General features: G+C 45.5%; 1 protein-coding gene across 3 annotated transcripts in view; it reads left to right on the forward strand.

The window, feature by feature from the left end:
- The window catches only part of XYLT1 (xylosyltransferase 1), a 292,323-nt gene that overhangs the window by 233,881 nt on the left and 38,230 nt on the right, over positions 1-20,212 (forward strand). For all 3 annotated transcript variants that reach the window (XM_064478475.1, XM_064478477.1, XM_064478476.1), the window contains one exon: positions 10,927-11,007. In XM_064478475.1, the coding sequence (XP_064334545.1) occupies positions 10,927-11,007 (81 nt within the window). The remainder of the gene's footprint in view (positions 1-10,926; positions 11,008-20,212) is intronic.

The raw sequence follows: 20,212 nt of genomic DNA on the forward strand, positions 1-20,212 counted from the left end.
AGAGAAAGAAAAATATCATATGATGTCACTCATATGTGAAATCTGAAAAAAAAGAAAAAAGGAAAAAAGGACACTATGAACTCATCTACAAAACAGAAATAGACTCGCAGACATAGTAAACGATCTTATGGTTCCAGGGGAAAAGGGAGTGGGAAGGGACAAATATAGGAGTTCAAGATTTGCAAATATAAACTATACAAAAATAGATTAAAAAAACATAAATGTCTTCTGTATAGCACAGGGAACTACAGTAACCTTTAATGAAAAAGAATATGGAAACAAATTTATGTATGTATATGTATGACTGGGACATTATACTGTACACCAGAAATTGACACATTGTAACTGACTATACTTCAATTAAAAAAAAAAATCAGAGTTTAAGTTACCTCCATTGAAATGGGACATACAAGTCAAAGTGATACCAGTGGCTGAAAAAGCTGAATGCATGGCTAAAGTCAGAATTCAACAAATATGAAAGGTAAAGGAAGGAAGGGAGGGAGAGAAGGAAGAGAGGAAGCAGGGAGAGAGAGACAGAGGGAGGGAGGGAAGAAGAAAGGAAATTTAATTTGCATCTGGAGTAGTAACACAGCTAATACTTATTAAGTGTTTACTGTATACCATGCACCCAGATGAAGCGCTTAACCTAAATGCATCAATCCTTTTATCCTCAGAACAACCCTAGGAAACGTGTCCTATTGTGTTTCCCGTTGTTCAGAAGGCATGAGTGCTGCTCAGAGACACTGTATCTGCACAAGGTCGGACAGGTGGTGAGGGCAGAGCCCCACCAGTCCTGCTACAGAGACTGAGTCAGATGTTATTCTCTTCCCTCCTCTCCACCTAAAAAAAAAAAAAAAAATGGAATCTGAATTGGCTTTCTTCTTTCATGATTTTTGAACTTTTATTTTTAAGCTACTAAATCTTCTTTTCTTAATTGAAACTTCACTCAAAACCCCAGTGTAGTTGACAGCGGCTCCTCTCTGAGCTGTCCTGAGACCCCACCGGCCCAGCAGAACCCCGGGCTGCCCCAGACACAGCTCTCAAACCACTGATCTACATGATAAATTCTCTTAAAACCTTTCCAAGATTTGCTGTTTTGGGGACTTGTCAAATTACTACCTTGGAGACTGTGTCCTCTGCTTCAACAGCCTGATTTCTTTATGACTTTCTCATCAGCCCTCTGAAATAACAGAAACAGGCTCAGAAATCTGTGGGTGAAGAATTCACTGGGTGCAGCGTGTCCTGATCCTCCAGAATCTCTTTCGAGCCAAGAACCTGTGTCTGCTTGAGGTCTGCAGGGGTGGCTGCAGCATTTGTTTTTCCATGGAGGCGTGTGCGGCTGCTCTTCTGTGTTGCAGTGCATTTTGACCTTGTTCCAGTACAGACAGGCTAGGGAAGCGGGCAGGCTGCCAGGGTGCTCGGGGACAGTCAACTGTCCTCCAAGCCAAGTCTTACCCGGGGCTGAAATCGGAACTGACCTAACCCTGAAGTCCTGGGAGATGGAGAGCCTTGTTGTATCTCACCCCCAGCAGAATGCAGACGTGAATCCTAGAGAAGTCTTAATAATCATAACAGCAACAGTAACAGCTAACATTTTAGCATTCTGTGGGCTAAGCTACTCAACCTAGAGTGAGCCCTGTCGCTGTGCCCTGCCCACCAAGCCTTATCCCACTTCTGGCCAAAGTTCTGTATCAGCCAGGAGCGTTCAGTTGCAAGCAACAGTTTTAATGCCCTGTTATTTCATTTAATCCTCATTGCAACCCTGTGAAATGTAGGTATTGTTACCATCCTCAGTTTTCAAGATGACGAAATTGAGCTTCAAATAGCTGAAATGACCCGCCCAAGGCCACACAGCTAATAAGTGGTAGGGCTAGAGCTGGAACCTACATCTCTCTGCATTATTTTAACCACTCCAAATCCTGATGTGTTAGTGTCGGTGCGTTAGAGACCATCTGTCTGGTGAAACTGGAATGGATAAATTATTGCCATGGGTCATTGCCATCATTTGAACAAACCCAGAGGAATGTGAAATGTTGTGAAATAGCTGGTTTTAGCCGTACACACAGAAAGTCGAACTTACTAATGCAGTTCAGTTTGGATTCATGGTCATTTACACTCCAGCCCTTGCCAGTTGAACTGACGCTGAGCTGGTTCTTGCAAAAACAGGCAGGAGTTGACCAGTCGAAAGATGTAGGGAGGGTGTCCCCAGCATAGGGGACAGTATGGAAAGGCCTTCATTCTGGAATGCAACACACATGGGTGGAGCCATTCTGCGGGCCACGCTGAAACGGGCATGAGGACCCAAAGAGAAAAAGGCATGTGGCTGCTCGAACCTGCCCTGTTTCAGGCCTGTGCTGGATACTCAGAAAATAGAGGTGAATCCAGCAAGGCTCACGTCCTCAGGTAGCTTGCAGTCAAGGAACTAGAACCTACTTAACTCTAATGAGTGATAGGAACACAGGCATGTAAGATTTAAAACGCTGCGTTTTGGTGGAATATTGGTAAAGGCTGGGAACGCCTTTCCTCCAACATTTCTAAGCAAAGATTTAGGAAATGCCAGCTCCCATTTACGAAGAAAGTAGCAAAGATCAGAGAGAAATTTCTGCAAACACCTCTCTAAAAACAGCTTTCATTGCAGCCAAGTTTTGGGTTTTGCACTTAAATCACATTTACTTTTAAGATTCCATCTTTTGATGTTCTCCAAAGCAGGCCTTGTCTTGTCCCCGCCAAACCAAATCAAATAACTGGCTGTGATCGGTTGCTGTAAAGGGATGCAGAATCTAGTTAACCAAATGTTCTGCTCATTTGAGATGTCTCGTGGCATATGAGGACAACCAGATTTCAGAGAATTAAAATACAGTCAAATAGACTTCACACACACACACACACACACACACAGAGGCTGAGTGGCAATTCAGTTCTTCGTTCACGATTCCAGCAGTGCTCTAGGGTCAGGCTGGGCCTCTGGGTGCTGGTTCTTGTCAGTTACCTTTCCGCGCCAGCCATCTGGAGCGAGAGTTGACATGTTAAGAGTTCCCACTGATGGGATGTCAGATAAACTGCCTCTCAGAGTGGCTTATGTATGTTTAAAATGAAAAATGTGTGTCTCCTAAATGTTCGGTGGAAGCGCTGAGGCTTTTGAGAAGTGGTTTGCCAGTTCCTGCAAATGCAACGAGCATGTTTTAATTCTGCGTCATTTTCACCAGTAACAAAAAGATAAATCTGATTAGAAGTAACTGGATTTTCTTATCCAGGTGGTTATCAAGCTTGCTGCCTGCCTGTGTGGAGGGGAAGAGCTGGTGCCTCCAGAATGCTTTGTGATTTAATTCACCTGGTGGTTCACCCCCCCATCCCGAGAACCTCCCTGTTTGTCTTGCCTTCCCCACCAGCCCCACTTCTCGAGGACAGAGACCATGACCGCTTTACCCACTACGGTCCCAGGGGGCTTGCATCTACCCGTCAAGGTGGGAAATCCTGTCTCCTAGGAGAGCAAACAGAATTTGCAGAGTCTTAGAGTAATGAAAGAGCACAGACATTTAGAGAGCTTCAAGTGATCCTGAAGACTGAACGGGCAGGGCCAGCTCCTGACCCACTTTGCAGCCCTGCTAAGGAGCTAGGACATTGTCCCTCAGAGGATGGAGAGCCATTGAGGATATTAAGCAGAAGAGGGGGCGCGATCACTTACGTTTTAGATGATCTTATGGCTGTTTCCTGAGGATGGATTAGAGCGGGTTGTGGGAGCTGGGGTGGCACTTTCTCCAGTTTACTTTTCCTCGGGTGCCCAACTGTGGCTGCATTTGTGCCCACGGCGTCCAGGAAGAATGACAGCGTCTAGCCATCCCTGTATCCTAGCACACGAGTCTCGCTGTGAACTTCAACTACATTTGAATCAGGGCTTGCCTTCTCTTATCTGCCTTTGGCTCTTGCCTCTTCTTCAGAGAACACTAAACTTGACCTTTCCTCTTGTTGTTCTCGAATTCTGGCCTTCCTGAGAGACTTCCTAGCAGACAAGAAGACTTCAGTAAGGTCCAATCATGAACCATCCAGAGAGTCGAGGACAGAGATGGCAGCGTTTCTCCCCAACCCCAAAAGAAATAAACCTTAAGGAAATGTGGGTCCAAATCCATTTGTAAGATGGAGTGTAGTGAGAGGAATCAGGTGGCTGGGGTCAGATTTTGGACAAGCACCACAGAAAGGCCCCCCTACTCCCCAGACAGAAGGTTTTATCTGTGTCAACTCCTGATGTGCAACATTGTACGTTCTACGACAATGCTGTTGGAAGGAGTAGGAGGCTTCAGAAGAGGGCTGTGGTTTCTGGTGGGTGTTTCCTGGCTCTCCTTCTAAAGAAACGGAACACATGCCTGCAGCTTATTCACCTTGAGGAAGCAGAATGGAAAAGAGCCCAGACTCAGTCAGAGGTCCTGAGGTCCGAATCTCTGCCCCTTCTCTTCTAAGACTTTGGCCAAGCCCTTATATCTGTGTGTCCCACTTTATTCACATAAAAACCGTACCCGCTTGATGGGGTTATTGTGAAGTTAAAAGAGGAGGAGGAGCACTTGGCACTTTGCAGGCAACAAAAGGCATGTTTTCTGCCATCGTTATTATTTAGTGTTTTCTCATTGCCCCACGACTCCTCCAGGTCAGAGACATAGGGAAGAGTGTTCCTGGCAGAGGGAATGGAATGGGCAAAGGCACAGAGGTAGAGGTGAATGACCATGCTCTCTCCCTTTGTGGGTGGAGCCCCTTCTGTGGGGTGGTCCTGTGCTGGGCATCCGTGAGCCCCGCATGCCGACACGTTTGTTAAACACACCAGTGAATATCTGTTGAGCACCTACTGTGTGTCAGGTCCTGGAGGAACAGAACAGAATTAGACCCAATGCCTGCTTGCCTCATGACTGTAGCCAGACTCCTGAAAAGTATCTACCAAGGTTGACCTACTGAAAATCGGTGCTGTCAGCAGGCAGATGGGCATCAGCTGGAGACGATGGTTCTCTGCACCCCCTACACCCATGGCTGCTTGACAGAAGGCTCACATGGGTCCCCCTGGTTGTTGGTACCATGGGGAAGCCAGAAGACCTCTGCCCAGGCTTGGCCAGTCTGTGCCGGGAACCCACCAGCCCCTCCCCATCCCCTACTCCATCATCTTCACAGTCTCCTTCTCCCTCCCCACACCACTGGTGGCCAGCTGTCTTGGTTCCTGTGTAATGATGTGAGCCCCAGCCATGCCCTCGACTCTTGGGGCAGCCTCAGTTTCCATGTGTATCTTGCCGAAAGCAGAGAGAGAAGAAAAAGCATCATTTGCACAAACAGTTTCACATCTGGGAATTTAATCCTACCGAAATCGATCACCCTCACATATGGAAAGATAAATGTGCGAGGATGTTCATAGGAGCAATATTTGTAAGGGGTGGGGGGTGGGGACAACCTAAATGTCCATCACTCCAGTAATGGCTGTGCCCATTCCATAGGATTCTGTGAGGCCATTAAAAGGACGGCATCTACCTGTATGTGTGGATTAGACAGAACAGCAGGACGTACCATTACATTAAAAGGCCATGTACATGCCTGTTCCCATTTCTATAATTTAAAAAATGGATGTAAATATTGTAGCATCTGCTTCATAGGGTTGTCACGAGGAATATGTGGGTCAGTAGGTGCCAAGTGCTTAGAATAGTGTCTGACCCACATAGTAGGCACTCAGGTGTTAGATATGATTGTTACCTTTGCTGTTATTTCATTCTCTGTCTTGCTGTAGCCTGAGCTTCAATAACTTTAAAAGTACAGGAAAGGGTTACAATTGGCCTTCCCACCATAATGGTCTTCTGTCCTCTCAGGGTCATCATAGAAGGATGGAGTATGACATTTCTCCTGGGGTCACATTATCCCTCACCAGATCCATGTGCCTGGGGTCACAAACTCAGCTTGGTTTGCCCAGAACCATCTGATTTTAAAATGAAAAATTCTGTGTCCTGGACACCCCCTCAGTCCTGGGGACACCAGGACAGTTGACCACTCTCCGTACGCCCCTGCTGGCCCAGTTGCTTTAGGTGGAATACAGACAAGTAGTCATCATTGCTTTTCACACGTGCCAGGAAAAAACATTTAAAACAGTACATCAGAATGGAATATTACTCAGCCTTAAAAAGGAGAGGAATTCTGACATGGGCTGCCATGTGGATGAACCTTGAGGGCACTGTGCCAAGGGAAAGAAGCCAGTCACAAAAAGATAAATGCTGTCTGATCCCACTTATACATGGTTCCCAGAATTTAATGTATCTGTGAACATGACTGGTCACAGAGACGGACAGTAGAAGGGTGGCTTCCAGGGGGTTGGGGGGGAAGTGGGGAGTTGTTTAGTGGATTCAGAGTTTCAGTTTTGCAAGATGAGAAGAGTTCTAGAGATGGATGGTGGTGATGGTTGCAGGACAAAACAAATGTACTTCATATGACTGAACTGTACGCTTAAAATGGTTAAGATGGCAAATTTTATATTATGTCTATCTTACCACAATTTAAGATTTGGAATAGAAAGGTACATCTGCTGCCACAAATAGCATTGCCTGTGGCGATGCTCAGGTGGTATTAAATTGAACACACATAGAAAGTAACTGTGCAGATGATTCACTAGTGGAAGAAGTTGGGGAAATACTGACAGAACGTTCTGAGCTCAGCTGGAAGGTACTCAGCCTCACACCCTCAGCTTGCCCGAGTCCGCGGTCCTCCGTCCACCACCCCTCATGCACGTTTCTGCTCCACAGATGTCCTGCCTGCCCACTGCATCCAGGAAGCCTAAATCCGGTGCCCTCTGGAGTTGCACATACCCAGCAGCATCAGGGGTTTGAAATCTTGAATCCTGACATTCACGAAAACTCTGTGCTGAATTTGGCCTTCGCACTGTCAGCTTCCCCGTTAGCTGTGAGCGCTTCTGGCTGAATCTAAGCATCCTGTATGGGGCAGGGGTGCTAGGGCACAGCATGGGGGGCAGGAGGGACCCAAAGGACAGCAGTTGGCTCTGAGTTGGGCTCCTTCCAAGGGAGGCTTAGCAAGCTCCATCCCCTCCCCCACCCTGCCACATGCTGCCAGCAGACAGGTGTGACTGACTGGGCTTCTGGGCACCCAGGGATCTGAGAGCTGTACCCCTTCCTCCTGTGTGTCTTCTTGCCTAGGATCAGATGCATATCCAACACTCAGGGCAGTCTGGTGGCCCTCTGGCAGCCAGTTCCTAATTCTGACACCAGCTGGGAGACTGTAGACCGGGCCCTTCTATGGGGTGCTTCCCAAACCATACTCCGCAGAACATTTATGGGAAAAAAGCAAGCCTTCCAAGTTCAAATCAGGTCTTTATACTGCTGTCCCCAGTTTAGAATGTCTTAAGCTTCTGATGTTCACGATGGCAATAATAATACTATTAAATACCAGTTAACCTTTATCGAGGGCTTTCTCCAGGCCGGATGCTCCTGCACGGGTCTCACATGCATTATTTCATTTAATACTCCCAACACCTGAGGCTTATTGAGATGAAAGTAACTTGGCTGAAGTCTGGGTTCTCAGCAAGAGACCATGGGGAGAAGATGAAGAAGGAAAAAGGAAGAGAATTAACTACCAATATTCAGGCCTGACTTAAAGGAGCTCTCCTTAAACTTTAAAGGGCACACACATCACCTGGGAGTCTTGTTAAACAGCAAATTTTAACTCAGTAGGTCCTGGGTGGAGCCTGTGATGTGGCATGTCTAACGGCAGTGGGTGATGCTGCCAGGCCAAAGGCCAGGCTCTGAATAAGGAGGCCTTGGAGCACCTGTGTGTTCTCTCCTGTCCCTGGGATGGAATTCATTCATTCATTCACTCATTCGCTCGTTCACTTGCAGAAGGCCCCTCTAGTAGTGAAGAAGGTGAGCTTTGGCTTTTGGAGCCAGGTTCTGCACTTTTCACTAAATGGGCATTTTCTGAGTCTCAGTCACCTATCTGGAAAGTGGGAATGAAGATTAAATGCAATAAATTGTGGCAAAAATCTGCCCCAGGGCCTAGAGTGTGGTGGAACAGTCCATAAATACTGGTGGTTTTGGAATTTATTGTACTATTCATGTGTATTTATTCCTGTCAACCAAGGTTCCCATGTTTCCAATAAGTTTATTTACATTAAAACTAACGTATTTATTAAAATAAAGTATTTACTTAAATTTTTATTGAGTTATTTCCACAAAGATGTCCCAGTGGTTCCAAAGGCTACAGGGATGAGTCCCAGGGTCCCCACCATGAACCAGAGGGACTGGCATAGATGTGTCTTCTGATAATTTCCACAAAAGGTGGAAGGAAATTGGGGAGGTGATGGATACCAGTGATGAGTTGTCGGAACCACTGGGCAAGTGAGTCCACTGGAAAGGAGTGAGAAATGCATGTGAGGGGGAGAGAGCCAGAGAGAGACTGGAACTGGGTAAAACGACAACAGATCACAAGCTGTTAATTATCCGGAGGGAACTAAATATTATGCAGGCAATTACCGACAGGCGTCTGCAAGCCACAATAGGGAAATGTGGTCCCCAGCTGAATTCCATCTCCCCTGCAGAAGGGCTGGGGGGCACAGATTTGAGCTTGCAGGGCCAGCTCTCCACTCAGGGGTCCCCTCCTGGTCCAGCCAAGCCAGGACCCGGCGCTGGGCTTTGAAAATCGGCTTTATCCACAAGCTCTGGCCTGAAATCTGCAGCCCCCTCCTCCTCCGCCCTCCCTCCCCCAAGATGTCATCTTTTGAGAAGATTTCATGTGGAAGCATCGCTAAGTAAATTCGCTAAATGCCTATTCATCCCCGTCAGATGGGGACTCGGTGAAGCGGTAAATGTGAAAATGGCCCCAGCTCGCGGCCCTGAAAGGCGCTTTCTGGGGCTGCCAAATGGAGCCGCGGCCGCTGACCCTGGGAAGCCTGAGGCTTCGCGAGAGGGGGCCCCGGGAGCCCCGGCCCGGCCCCTTCAATCCTCCTACCGACGCCGCTGAGAGGCCCCTCTTTATTATTCCTGCTGCCAGGGACCCATTCAGAGGTTAACTTGTCCCTGCATTCATCAGGACGACAATAATGAACTGTCGCAGAGAGTAACGAGAGGGTTGTTAAATAGGAACCGCAAAGACGGGGAGATGGAACAGGCCTCTTTATGGTTTGGAAAGAGAGATTGCTTTCATTTCTTTTACAGGCGGGCTTAGTTTCCACCTCTCCAGGAACTTTGAGAGGCTCTCTGCCCCCCGTAACCGGGCGCGAGGCTCGCGTGGGCTTCACCTCGCCTGCGGAGATGCTCCACGTGCGGACGGACACGTGGGCTCGGCCTTTTGTCTGCGTCCCTGGAATTCACCTCTGCGCGCATCCGCAGGGCCAAGCTTTCTGCGCTGGTGCCGGGCTGACGTTGTAATGCAGACGCACGGGGTTTTTCTGGCGCCTGCCGCCGCTAGAACGGCCAGTTAGGAAGTGCTGTTGGTTTCAGTAATAGGACGGGGATGTCGGCGGCGCTCTTTCCACTGCAGCATCACCTAGCGGCTCAGTCCCCCTCCTCTGGAATTATGAGTTGGTCAACAGGAGTCGTCCAGTCAGAGAGCAGGGGTTCGGAGTGGCGCGACTGCAGGTGATGCGAAGAAATGAAGGAGAGGGTGAGGGGTGGGCGGCCCCGACGAGGTGGTGGGAGGCCAAGAGCAGAGCAGCTGGCATTTATTGTGCACCTACTGTGTGCCCTATAAGTACACTCAGTTATCCATCAGTGTATATGCCCAGTGTGTGCAGGGCAGCCAGATGAAGGCCTCCACTCAGAGGTTAGATGACTTACTCTAGGACACACAGCTGGGTCAGGAGTGGAGCTGGGATCTGTCCCCAGACCTTTCTGCTTCTAGAGCCCAGGCTTGGCTTTCTAAGGTACCCACTTGCCCCCCCCCACCCCCAAAGGTGTAGCCTACATTCTATTCCCAGAAATGCACCTTCAGCTTTTCTACCTAATTTGAAACAATGGTTAACCCTTTCCTTATAAGTAAAAACCCCTGAGCAGAGAAGCCCGGTGATAAAGGAGCTGTCACTTCAGCACCGTTTACCTGTTTGGGTTTATTCTGCGTAAGAGGCGACTGCATTTCTGGCAGATGGAGACCCATGTGACTGTCTTTTAAAATACTGTCACAGCTGTATGCACAAGCTGATTAGCTGTGACTGCACTGCTACTTCCAGGACTGATGGCGATAAATTTGGGATAACAATGCTGGGAACGATGTCACCCATTTGTATCGCACTTCATATTTCTTAAAGCTCTCTCCATCAGTAGCCCAGCGATTGTAGAGCACTTGGTATCTGTTCATTCATTCATTGATTCATTCATTCCTCAAAATGCATTTGAAGGAGTCAGTTCAAACTCATCTCACCTTGAGTCATTCATTCGTCCAACAAACATTAATGTACCTCCTACTATGTGCCAGTGATGAACAAGTTTAATTAACTTCTGTCCTCATGGAGCTTACATCCTAATGTAAACAAATTCAGCACTTCAGGTTGGTGATAAGATTAGGATGTAAACAGAGTGATGTGATAAGGGTGAGGGTGGGGGAGGCAGGTGCTGCTTCAGGTTGGGTGGCCAAAAAAGCCTCTTGGAAGAGGTGACATTTGAAAGGAGACCTGGATGACAAGAGCAGATGTGGGAAGATTTGGGGCTTAAGTTCCCAGGCACAGCAAGTGCAAAGGCCCTGAGGTTACTCTGTATCTGGCATTGAGGTATTCTCAAGGAGTTCACAGCATATGAAGTATGTAGGAGACAAACAAACAGTCCATTTTAGTGGACTGGGGTAAGCTTGGTGATGGCAACACATGAAAGAAGGAGGGGACCTGGTTTCTGTGACAAAGAAGGGAGCCAGGAGTCAAAGTCTCCATGGTCTCTAGACGACCCTGACTTTCCTCTCGGTTTGTTTCCACAGGACAAACGACCAGCTGGTGGCATTTCTCTCCCGCTACCGAGATATGAATTTCTTGAAGTCACATGGCCGGGACAATGCAAGGTAGTGTATCCTCCCCCTACCCTTATGGAAAAGGGAAATGGAAATCGGAGTGATCATTTGGGGGCTTCCTTCCAGGCTGGTTTGATGCAGCCAGAGAAGAGTTGAGGATGGGGGAGAGGCATGGCATGGGTTGGCCTTGGCCCTTTCTTGCAGGATCTGAAGCGGTCTCTCCTGCCAGCTGGGAACAGAGATACTAGCCAATGTATCACATCATGTCATAGTCCTTTACTCCTTTTTTTCCCAAGCACTTTTATGAATCCATTTTCCCATTATGGCAATCCTTTGAGGAAAGTAAGGTAGCCATTTTTAATTCCCATTTTATTGATTGGAAGACTGAGGCCCATAATTTAAGCGATGTCCCCCAATCATTCATTTGGTCAAGCAGTCACTGAACAAGTGTTCACCTAGTGCCATGCATGTACCATGTACCCTTCTAGAGATGAACAAGACAAAATCCTCACTGTCATGGAGTTTTCTTACTAGTGGAAGAGTCTCATGTCAACATGGAGTTGAACTCAAATATCCTCACTCCCAGCCTTGTGCCCTCACTCTTGCTGCCCAAGACATTGGCAGGGATTTGAGGCACCTGGAAGCCCAACCTGGATCCATTGCACTTCTCTTGCTTAAACTCAGTGAAGCCAAACAGCATCACCCTCTTTGAGCTGATTCTAAATCTCCATGGCCAGTGGTCACTAGAAGGGATACAGTCTTGAGCGCCCTCTGTAGGAGAGATCACGTGATCCCCTTCACCATCCAGACAGAAAACACCATTAAAAACCCGCCCCAGATCACTCTGCCATCTTAGAGCCTTTTTCTAGCATTGTACTCAGAGCTTAATGTGGCGGCTCATGGGATAATTTTAGCTTGTTAATGTGTTTTGTTTGGCCCTTGTGCTAGTTTTGTTTTGTTTTGTTTAATTCAGGTACTTCATTTGAAAATTAATAGCCCCATTTGAAAAATCGCAAAACTTCCCAGGGAAATTCAGATTTCTGGCTCATCTTAAAAGATCCAGAGGTCCACTACCTATGCCTGCATATTCTCATGGCGTTATCATCTGGATCTTAGACAAAGCCCATGCTCCACAGGCCCCTGCAGTCATCACTGCCCCTTCCCCTACCTGGCCCCACTGGCATTTCAGTTTGCAGTCTCTGCCATGGTGTTCTCTGCCTCTGCTGATGGAGGTTTTGTCTGGCTCTGTGATTCGGTTTACTCGGATATCCAAAGCAGGGAGGGACAAAGCAAGCAGTGGGCTCCACTTCCTGAGCTTTAAAGAAGCAACCTCAGGCATGGGGGGTTATAACTCTGGTAGAGCAAGTGCTTAGCACGCATGAGGTCCTGGGTTCAATTCCCAGTACCTCCGTAAAAAAGAAAAAAAAAAGCAGCAACCTCAGAACCCTTGTGCTGTATCGTTTTCTTAATTTTAACTTCGATTTTATCCAGCTGTCTATTGATAGGTTGTTCCTGTCCTACTGACAGCCTGCATTCTTCCCATGTGAAGGGAGTCCACAGACTTGAAGATGCTCTGGAAATTAGCACAGATCAGTGCAGCGTGTTCCAGCTGCTAAGTTGAAGAGGCCTGGGTGGATAAAAAAGAAGAATTATAGTCATATAGTGTGTTGTGTTCCTACTAAGTGCCCATCATTCTGCTGGGCCCTTTTCCCACAGGATCCAGTTTCCTTCTTACAGCCACTCAATGCAAAAATAAGAACTATTATCTCCATTTGTCAGGAGAAGAAAGGGGGTCTTTGGGAGCCTAAATGATTTTCCCAAAGTTACACAGCTGGTAAGTGCTAGGATTTGAACCCAGTTCTCTGTCTCCAAAGCCCACGGAAGTGGGGTGGAGCTGAACAAGATTCCACTGAGGTGGTTAGTTATCAGAGCTAACCCAGATATTGGCTTCTCCACCTTTAGGTAGAGAATGAAGACCCTTCTTCCCTTCTACGTAACTTTATGATACATTTTTTTGTGCAAAATCACATCATGAGAAAGGAATCCACTGTAAGTTGATAGACTTGTGTCTGAATTACATCCACCCTAGTATTGTTGTTATCAGCCTACTCAGTATTTATTCTCTGTCTACTATTTCCAGTCTTTGTGCTAGGAACTGGGTACAACACAGAGGTTAAAATCCTGAGGTTTTGAGATTATCCCTATTCGGTTGGGGTTCTGATCAACCATGTCTTGGCTGTGTTGCATTGGACAGATGACTTAACCTCTCTGAGCCTGTTCCTTTATCTATACAATGGAAATATTAATAGACTTATACTTATGAGATTGTTGAAAGGATTAAATGAGATGTTGTATATAAAGCATTGAGCACATGATAAATGCCCTGTGGTGATGGTGATGATGATGGTGGTGGTGATGTCATTGCTATGCTAAACATTAGACTACAATATTACTGGTGGGACAAAAAAATAGATGGTGTATGGGCCAGAATTGTGCCTCCGGACATGGGAGGGTATCCTGTGTACTTGATGTGCAGTTGACAGGTGGTACCCCAGTGGCACAGCATAAAGGACAGGGTAAAGGCTCAGGCCAAGGAGACATTGCTTTTACTTCCCTCCAACAAGTGTGCAGACTGTGCAGGGCTTAGCTGTGGTTTTGCACTGGTGGTGTGTTAGGAAGGACTCTTTTTGGTGGGAAACGACAGAAACCTAGCTCAAACCTCTTAAGAGATGAAGGAAGATACCGGCTAATTCAGCTAAAACATTAGTATCTGACTTCAGACATGGCTGAATCAAGCAGTTCTAATGACATCATCAAACCCAGACTTTGTTAGTTTTGGGTTTTTTTTTTTTTGACTGTTTAATTATTTCTTATTCTCCCTGGAAAGTGTTTAAAGTAAAATAAACACATCACATCAAATAGCCAAGCAGTTCAGTGACTGTAATTTTTTAATTGAGATGTAATTGACATATATGTTGTTAGTTTCAGGTGTACAGTGTAACAAGTCAGTATATGTATATATTGTAAAATGACCACCACAGTAAGTCTTGCTAACATCCATCACCACCCATAGTTACTTTTTTTCTTGTTATGAGAACTTTTAAGATCTTAGCAAATTATGGGTTACTACAAGATATAATATAGTTCCCTGTGCTATACAGAAGAAATTTGTTTTTTATCTATTTTATATATATAGTAGTTAATATTTGCAAATCTTGATCTCCCAATTTATCCCTTCCCACCTCCTTTCCCACAGGTAACCATAAGATTGTTTACTATGTCTGTGAGTCTGTTTCTGTTTTGTAGATGAGTTCATTAGTGTCTTCTTTTTTCTTTTTTTAGATTCCACATATGAGTGATATCATATGGTATTTTTTTTTCTCTTTCTGGCTTAGTTTACTTAGAATGACAATCGCCAGGTCCATTCATGTTGCTGCAAATGGCATTATTTTATTCTTTTTTATGGCTGAGTAGTATTCCAAACAATACAGTATTATTAGCTATGGTCACCATGCAGTCCATTACTTCACCAGGACTTTTTTATTTTATAACTGGAAGTTTGTACCTTTGACCATCCTCACTCATTAACTTAACTTCTGTTAGTTCTCTTTTCTTTTGTGTTGGTTTACTTTTCTGCCTCCAGATGGTGACCCTTCTCAATGTATTAGCCTCATTTTACGGATAAGGAAACGGAGACTCAGAGAAGTAACTTGCTTAAACTTGCTCAACAAGGGCAGGGCTAGGACTCAGACCCAGATGACTGTGTCCCCCGAGCCCCAGCTCAGAATCCCTGCATGATACATCCTCTCTGCATTCTGGTCCTGCTTTCCTTCAATCCACTGAGTGGCTTTGAGGAAGCAGCTCTGCTTCTCTGGGCTTCATTTTCTCCCTTTGAAAAATGAAAGGACTGGATGAGATGGTCTCCAAGTCCCCTCACATTCTGGTTGTCCATACTTCGGGCCCAGCCCTTGCAAAAGACAAGGTGACAGAGACAGAGGGCTTAAAAGACAGAGAGATGGGGAGGGACCAGAGCAAGCAGTGAGATACAAAATAGGCCGCAGGGTGCTTCTACTGTTAATTCCACTTGGTTCCTAACAGCAGTTTTGACCTTCTGTCTCCATCCCCAGCCTTTAGCAGCCGATTTGGACTTCCAGCTCCCGCTGCTAAGACATGGCATAGAGGCAAACTAGTATTTTAATAGCTGCCAAATTGATCCTGACTGTTCCTGTAATTAAATGAAGGGGAGTGTCGTGTTCACTGTATTTCCCTGCTTTCCTCCAAAAATGAGGTGACTAGATATATTAAAAGACCAGTAGCACAGTTATCCTTTTCCCAGATAACCTCGGCACGGCTAGCAGAAGCAGCTGTCCTGAAGTCTGCTCGCAGCCCAAATGAGTGGGGCTTAGCAAATATCGCCAGGAACTCCTGGCTTCTGCTCAGGGAGCCTCAGAGAAGTTACCCAAATCTCGGCAACTTGATCAAGTCTCAGTATGTGGGGACAGTCTCCTTACCGGGAAATGGAAAGGATCAATCATTAATCTCAGCCGGATTAGAGTTTCCTCAGGGACTTTTCCAGCCTTAGTTGTTTTAAATTCTCCAAATAATTCAAGGTCACCAGGGCCCCAGTGCTTAGCCCTGGGGCACAGTGTGGTGTAGTGCTGAGAGCACAGACATTGGGGTCCAGCCACCTGTGTCAAAGGGCCAGCTCCACCATGTGACAGCCATGGGACTCAGACCAATGGCTTTGACTCGCCATCCTCCGTGTTCTCATCTTTGTAAGATCCGGACAGCGATGTGAGGATTGTGGAGGACTGAGAATCCTCACTGACCACAGGATGCACCGTGCCAGGTGCTTCCAAGTGTGTTATCCCATTTTAGAGATGAGTACAACTGAGACTTGGAAAGTTACTTTAGCTTGTTCAAGTCCCACAACTAGTGAACAGCACAGGTGGGATTGGAACCTGGTTAGGTCTGACTTTTAAGGCCTGTGTTCTTTTATGATTAGTGACTGCATCTGAGAGGACCTGTAGTTTTATTTTCTTGGAGTGTGTGGATAAAAGAGCAAAATTCTGCTAGTTTTAAGCAGAATCATTTTTTTAAATGAGTGGAGAAGGGAAATTGGTTCTTCCTCTACTTTCTGGAGTCAGCTGATCCCAAAATGTATTCAGGATATACCAGTGAGATCATGAATCTATATGTGAGATTATTTTGGGTAGTTCATAAATGGGCATCATGGGAGAGTTGATTTTATGTGTATCAACAAAAATTTATATAATTAACCCATCTAATCCATGACTTCATGAATATTAGGAGTAAATTTTCAAAAAAAAAAAACAGTTGAAGCTATCTAAAATTGGTTTAGAAACAATAGTAAGGGAATTCTCATATAGACTTCATAAGGCCAATAGCATAGCAGTTAAGAATTCTGGAGCCAGACTGCCAGGGTTCACATGCTAAGCACTCACTAGTTGTGTGACCTTAGGTAAGTTACGTCAATCACTTGTCCTTAGTTTCATCATCTGTAAAATGGGCATAATGATGATAAGACCAATCTCATAGAACTGCTGCAAGAATTGAATGAACGAATATATGGATAAACTCTCGGTATAGATAGTTGTGCATATTAAGTTGATGATGGTGCTGATGGTGATGGTGGTGATGGTGACAATGAAAGAAAAAATCTTGCAGGTGGTATGCGTACAAATGATTAACACTTTAGAAGCACTTTCTACAACTCTTAGAGAAACAACAAGCGCTTCAGATGCAAGAAGGCTAAACTGGAAGGAAGCTAGGAGGGATCCCAGCTCTCAGGTCAGAAGTAACAGAAGCAAGTTTCCTCCTGTTCCGAGGTTTGAGACCCACCTGTTAGAGGTGGCACCCCCCACACTGGGCACCAGAATGGCAGCCAAGCAGCTCCCGTAGCTTCTTCTTTCTGACACTGAACTAATCTTCAGGCCCAAACCTCCCTTGATGTATAAACAGGCAACTGTTTAACCAAAAGTTGGCAAACCCATCGAGAGCCTGGCCAGGAACCTCCTCCAAGCAAATCTGCTTTCCAGAGGCTCTTCAGTGCCAACTTGCTTATCAGGAGAAGACCTGTCTCCCCATCTGTCTTGTAGCATCGTGATTGATGGGAGGAGATAATTAATATCACATCTCCAATGGGGAAAGCAGATTTCATTTCCCTCTCGCTTTTCTTAAACCCAACCAATGAGTTTATTACTGTTTGCATGTTCACTTTATTTAATCCAGTTATGGCAGCCATGTCAAAATAAAGCTTAGCCTCACACAGGCACCCACACCAAGCTGTGTACACATGCACTCTCTGGGCTGCATGGGTTTTGAGGTCAAGTCTAGAACTTTTACTTTTTCAAAACAATGCAGGTCGAAGTCAGACCAAAGACTACAAGAAAAGTACATGCACGGTGTCATCTCTGACATAGAGAGTTTGACTATTATTTTCTTCTTTGCTTTCCTTTTGTGTTCCATGCCTTCTATGGAGGGCATGCATTACTTTTATAATCAGAACAGAAGGCAGTGGGCATTGTTTTTAGATATGTGCACAATATGGAAAATCAATTAGCCCTTGATGGACCTGTAGACTCTTGAATGTGCAAGGTGATTGGGGCCCTGACTGCTGTGAAGAGCACAGGCCACTGAGCAGGGACTCTTAATTTCAAGATTTGGGCCCCTGACTCTGCATTTCTGCACAGGCTGGTTTTTCTTCCCTTCTTGGATGTCCAATCCAAGTGAGCTTTCTTTGTACAGGGCATGTGTAATGGTAGTTATGTGTGTAGGGTGTACTGTGTGCCAGGGACTGTCCCAAATGCTTTACAGATAATAATTCTTTCAATTCTCACAACAATCCCATGCTGTAAATGCAGTCATTATCACGGCCACTTTCCAGATGAGGACACTGAGGCTAAAGAGATTAAATAGCCCACAGCTTGGAAGCGGGGAAACAGACTTGAACCTAGGCAGTCTGGCTCCAGAGTCTGCACTCCTAGCCACTGTGCTACACTGATTCCCTAAGCATGTTCATCATGGAATTTCCTGCCCTGTCCAGACCACATGTACTTACAAGTGATACGGTCCTTCCACCAGTCAGGCCAGAGTCTGCCTCTTCTGTGATTGGTCTCCTCTTGATTGAGGCAGTGAAGCTGAGCGTCTCCCTTAAAATCTCACTCCCACCACCTTAGCCTCTTTTCATTCATCTGGACTTTTGCACAAACTATAATTTTATATTAATATGTTTTGTAGCTCTTTCTGCCTACTTATTTATTAAAGTAGTGTTATAGCCTTGTGACTAAGAGTGTGGAATCCAGAGCCTGACTGCTGAGGTTTGAATCCCTCCCCTGCCACTAACCAGCTGTGTGACCTTGGGAAAATTACTTAACCTCCCTGTGCCTTTGTTTCTTCATTTGTAAAATGCACCTTCAGGGTTGTGGAGAAGACTAAATGAGAGAATATACATTATGTGTGAGGAGCAGGACCCAGAAAGTAGCAGGTGCTCAATAGATGTTATTATTTCTGTGTTTGATCTCTTATCCTAGAAGAGCGAGAAGGGCAGGGATGATGTCCGTCTTCTTCACAACCATATTCTCAACACAGAGACCTGGGACTCTGAAGTGCTCTCTAGAGCTGCTGAATGAGCAGATGCCCCAAACCCTTTTGCTCTTCCAACTACTGCAGAATAGGGCCTGACAACTGACTCCAGCCCAAGTCAAGGAACAGCACAACTCACCCTGAGCATATGAGAAATGGCCAGCAGAGCCACCAAACTAGGAATCCAGTGACGTGAATCCTGACTTGTGCCTTGGAAAGAGGGTTTTGTATTTGTTGTTCTCAGACAGAATCCAGATGCCTGTGATGCTTGTCACCTCTCCCACCACAACCATGGGCATTGATTAACTAAAATAATTGCAGGAAGGAAGGGTCTAGCTCAGTGGTAGAGCGCGTGCTTAGCATGCATGAGATCCTGAGCTCATTCCCCAGTACCTCCATTAAGATAGATAGATAGATAGATAGATAGATAGATAGATAGATAGATAGACCGACTCAACTCTCCCCACAACAACGACAAAAAAAAAAAACAAACAAAAAAGAGAAAAAAGGACCTTGTAAAAATTTTAAATAAAATAAAATAACTAAAGGAGACAATTTCATTGTTGAGGGCTTTGGGCTTCTGTCCTTGGTGCTGAAATGTCATTATTTTTCAAAGCATAGAGGGTTTCTCCTTTGCCTTGGAGGTGCCCTGCATGTGCTCACCTACCAAATCCCAGAAGAGAGAGGAGGAGAGAGAGAAATTTTAATTTTCTAGCTTGATGAGGAAAAAATGGTAAGCATTTTAGTGAACATTTATTAAGCACTTACTAAGTGCTGAGCACTATGCTGAGCTCTCTCCGTATAAAATATAATCTCATTTAAACTCTCTGAGGCAGAGATTATGATGATCACCATTTTCCATGTAAGAAACTGAGGCATCACATAATCAGGTCACCCAAGGTTACTGGCAGATCTAGGACTTGTGCCAAATATTCTGGCTTCAGAACCCAAGGCTTGGCCCCTGTGTCACATGGCTGTTTTGTGAGTCCATTCACATAGATGGCTGATTTCACACATTGTGTTTTCATGCTTTGTTCTATTACTTTATTTTTAAGCTAAAATGCCTAGGTTGTACTTATGCTAAAGGAGTGATATGGATTCAGTGATAGATCACTGGACAGGAAAAGAGAAGAGGAGATTTTTTCTAGACTATGTGAATTTGAATGACTTTGGATCATATATCTTCTCTGGGTCTCAGTGTGTTGGTTTTTTTTTTTTTAATCTATAGAATTAGTTATATTAGCTGATTGCTGAGATTCCTTCTTGCTCAAACATGCTGTGAAATCTGAGGGGCAGAGTTCTTCCTTTCAGAATTCATTATAGGACAAGACAGTTCTGGAATAATTCCACAATTGATAAATATGCTGAGATCATAGCCAGGGAATTAACTGAGTTGAGAGACTTCTTCATCATCTGTCTTTTCTGAGACCATTTCCAAAGGCTACAGATACTTTCTTAACTGACCTCTTCTCAGTAGGGGAGATCCAGGACCCCTCATCACCCCCCATCTGATTTCCTTTGATGCTCAACTGAGTAGATTTGGTCCCTGTGACATCCCAGTAGAACCATATTTAGCTATGACTTTGTCCCATAGGGTACCAGTAGAGAAAAATCTCAGGAAGGCAAACCACCCATCCCTGAGAGCCCAGGA

Source organism: Camelus dromedarius, chromosome 24 (assembly GCF_036321535.1).
Source record: "Camelus dromedarius isolate mCamDro1 chromosome 24, mCamDro1.pat, whole genome shotgun sequence".
Lineage (NCBI taxonomy): Eukaryota > Metazoa > Chordata > Mammalia > Artiodactyla > Camelidae > Camelus > Camelus dromedarius.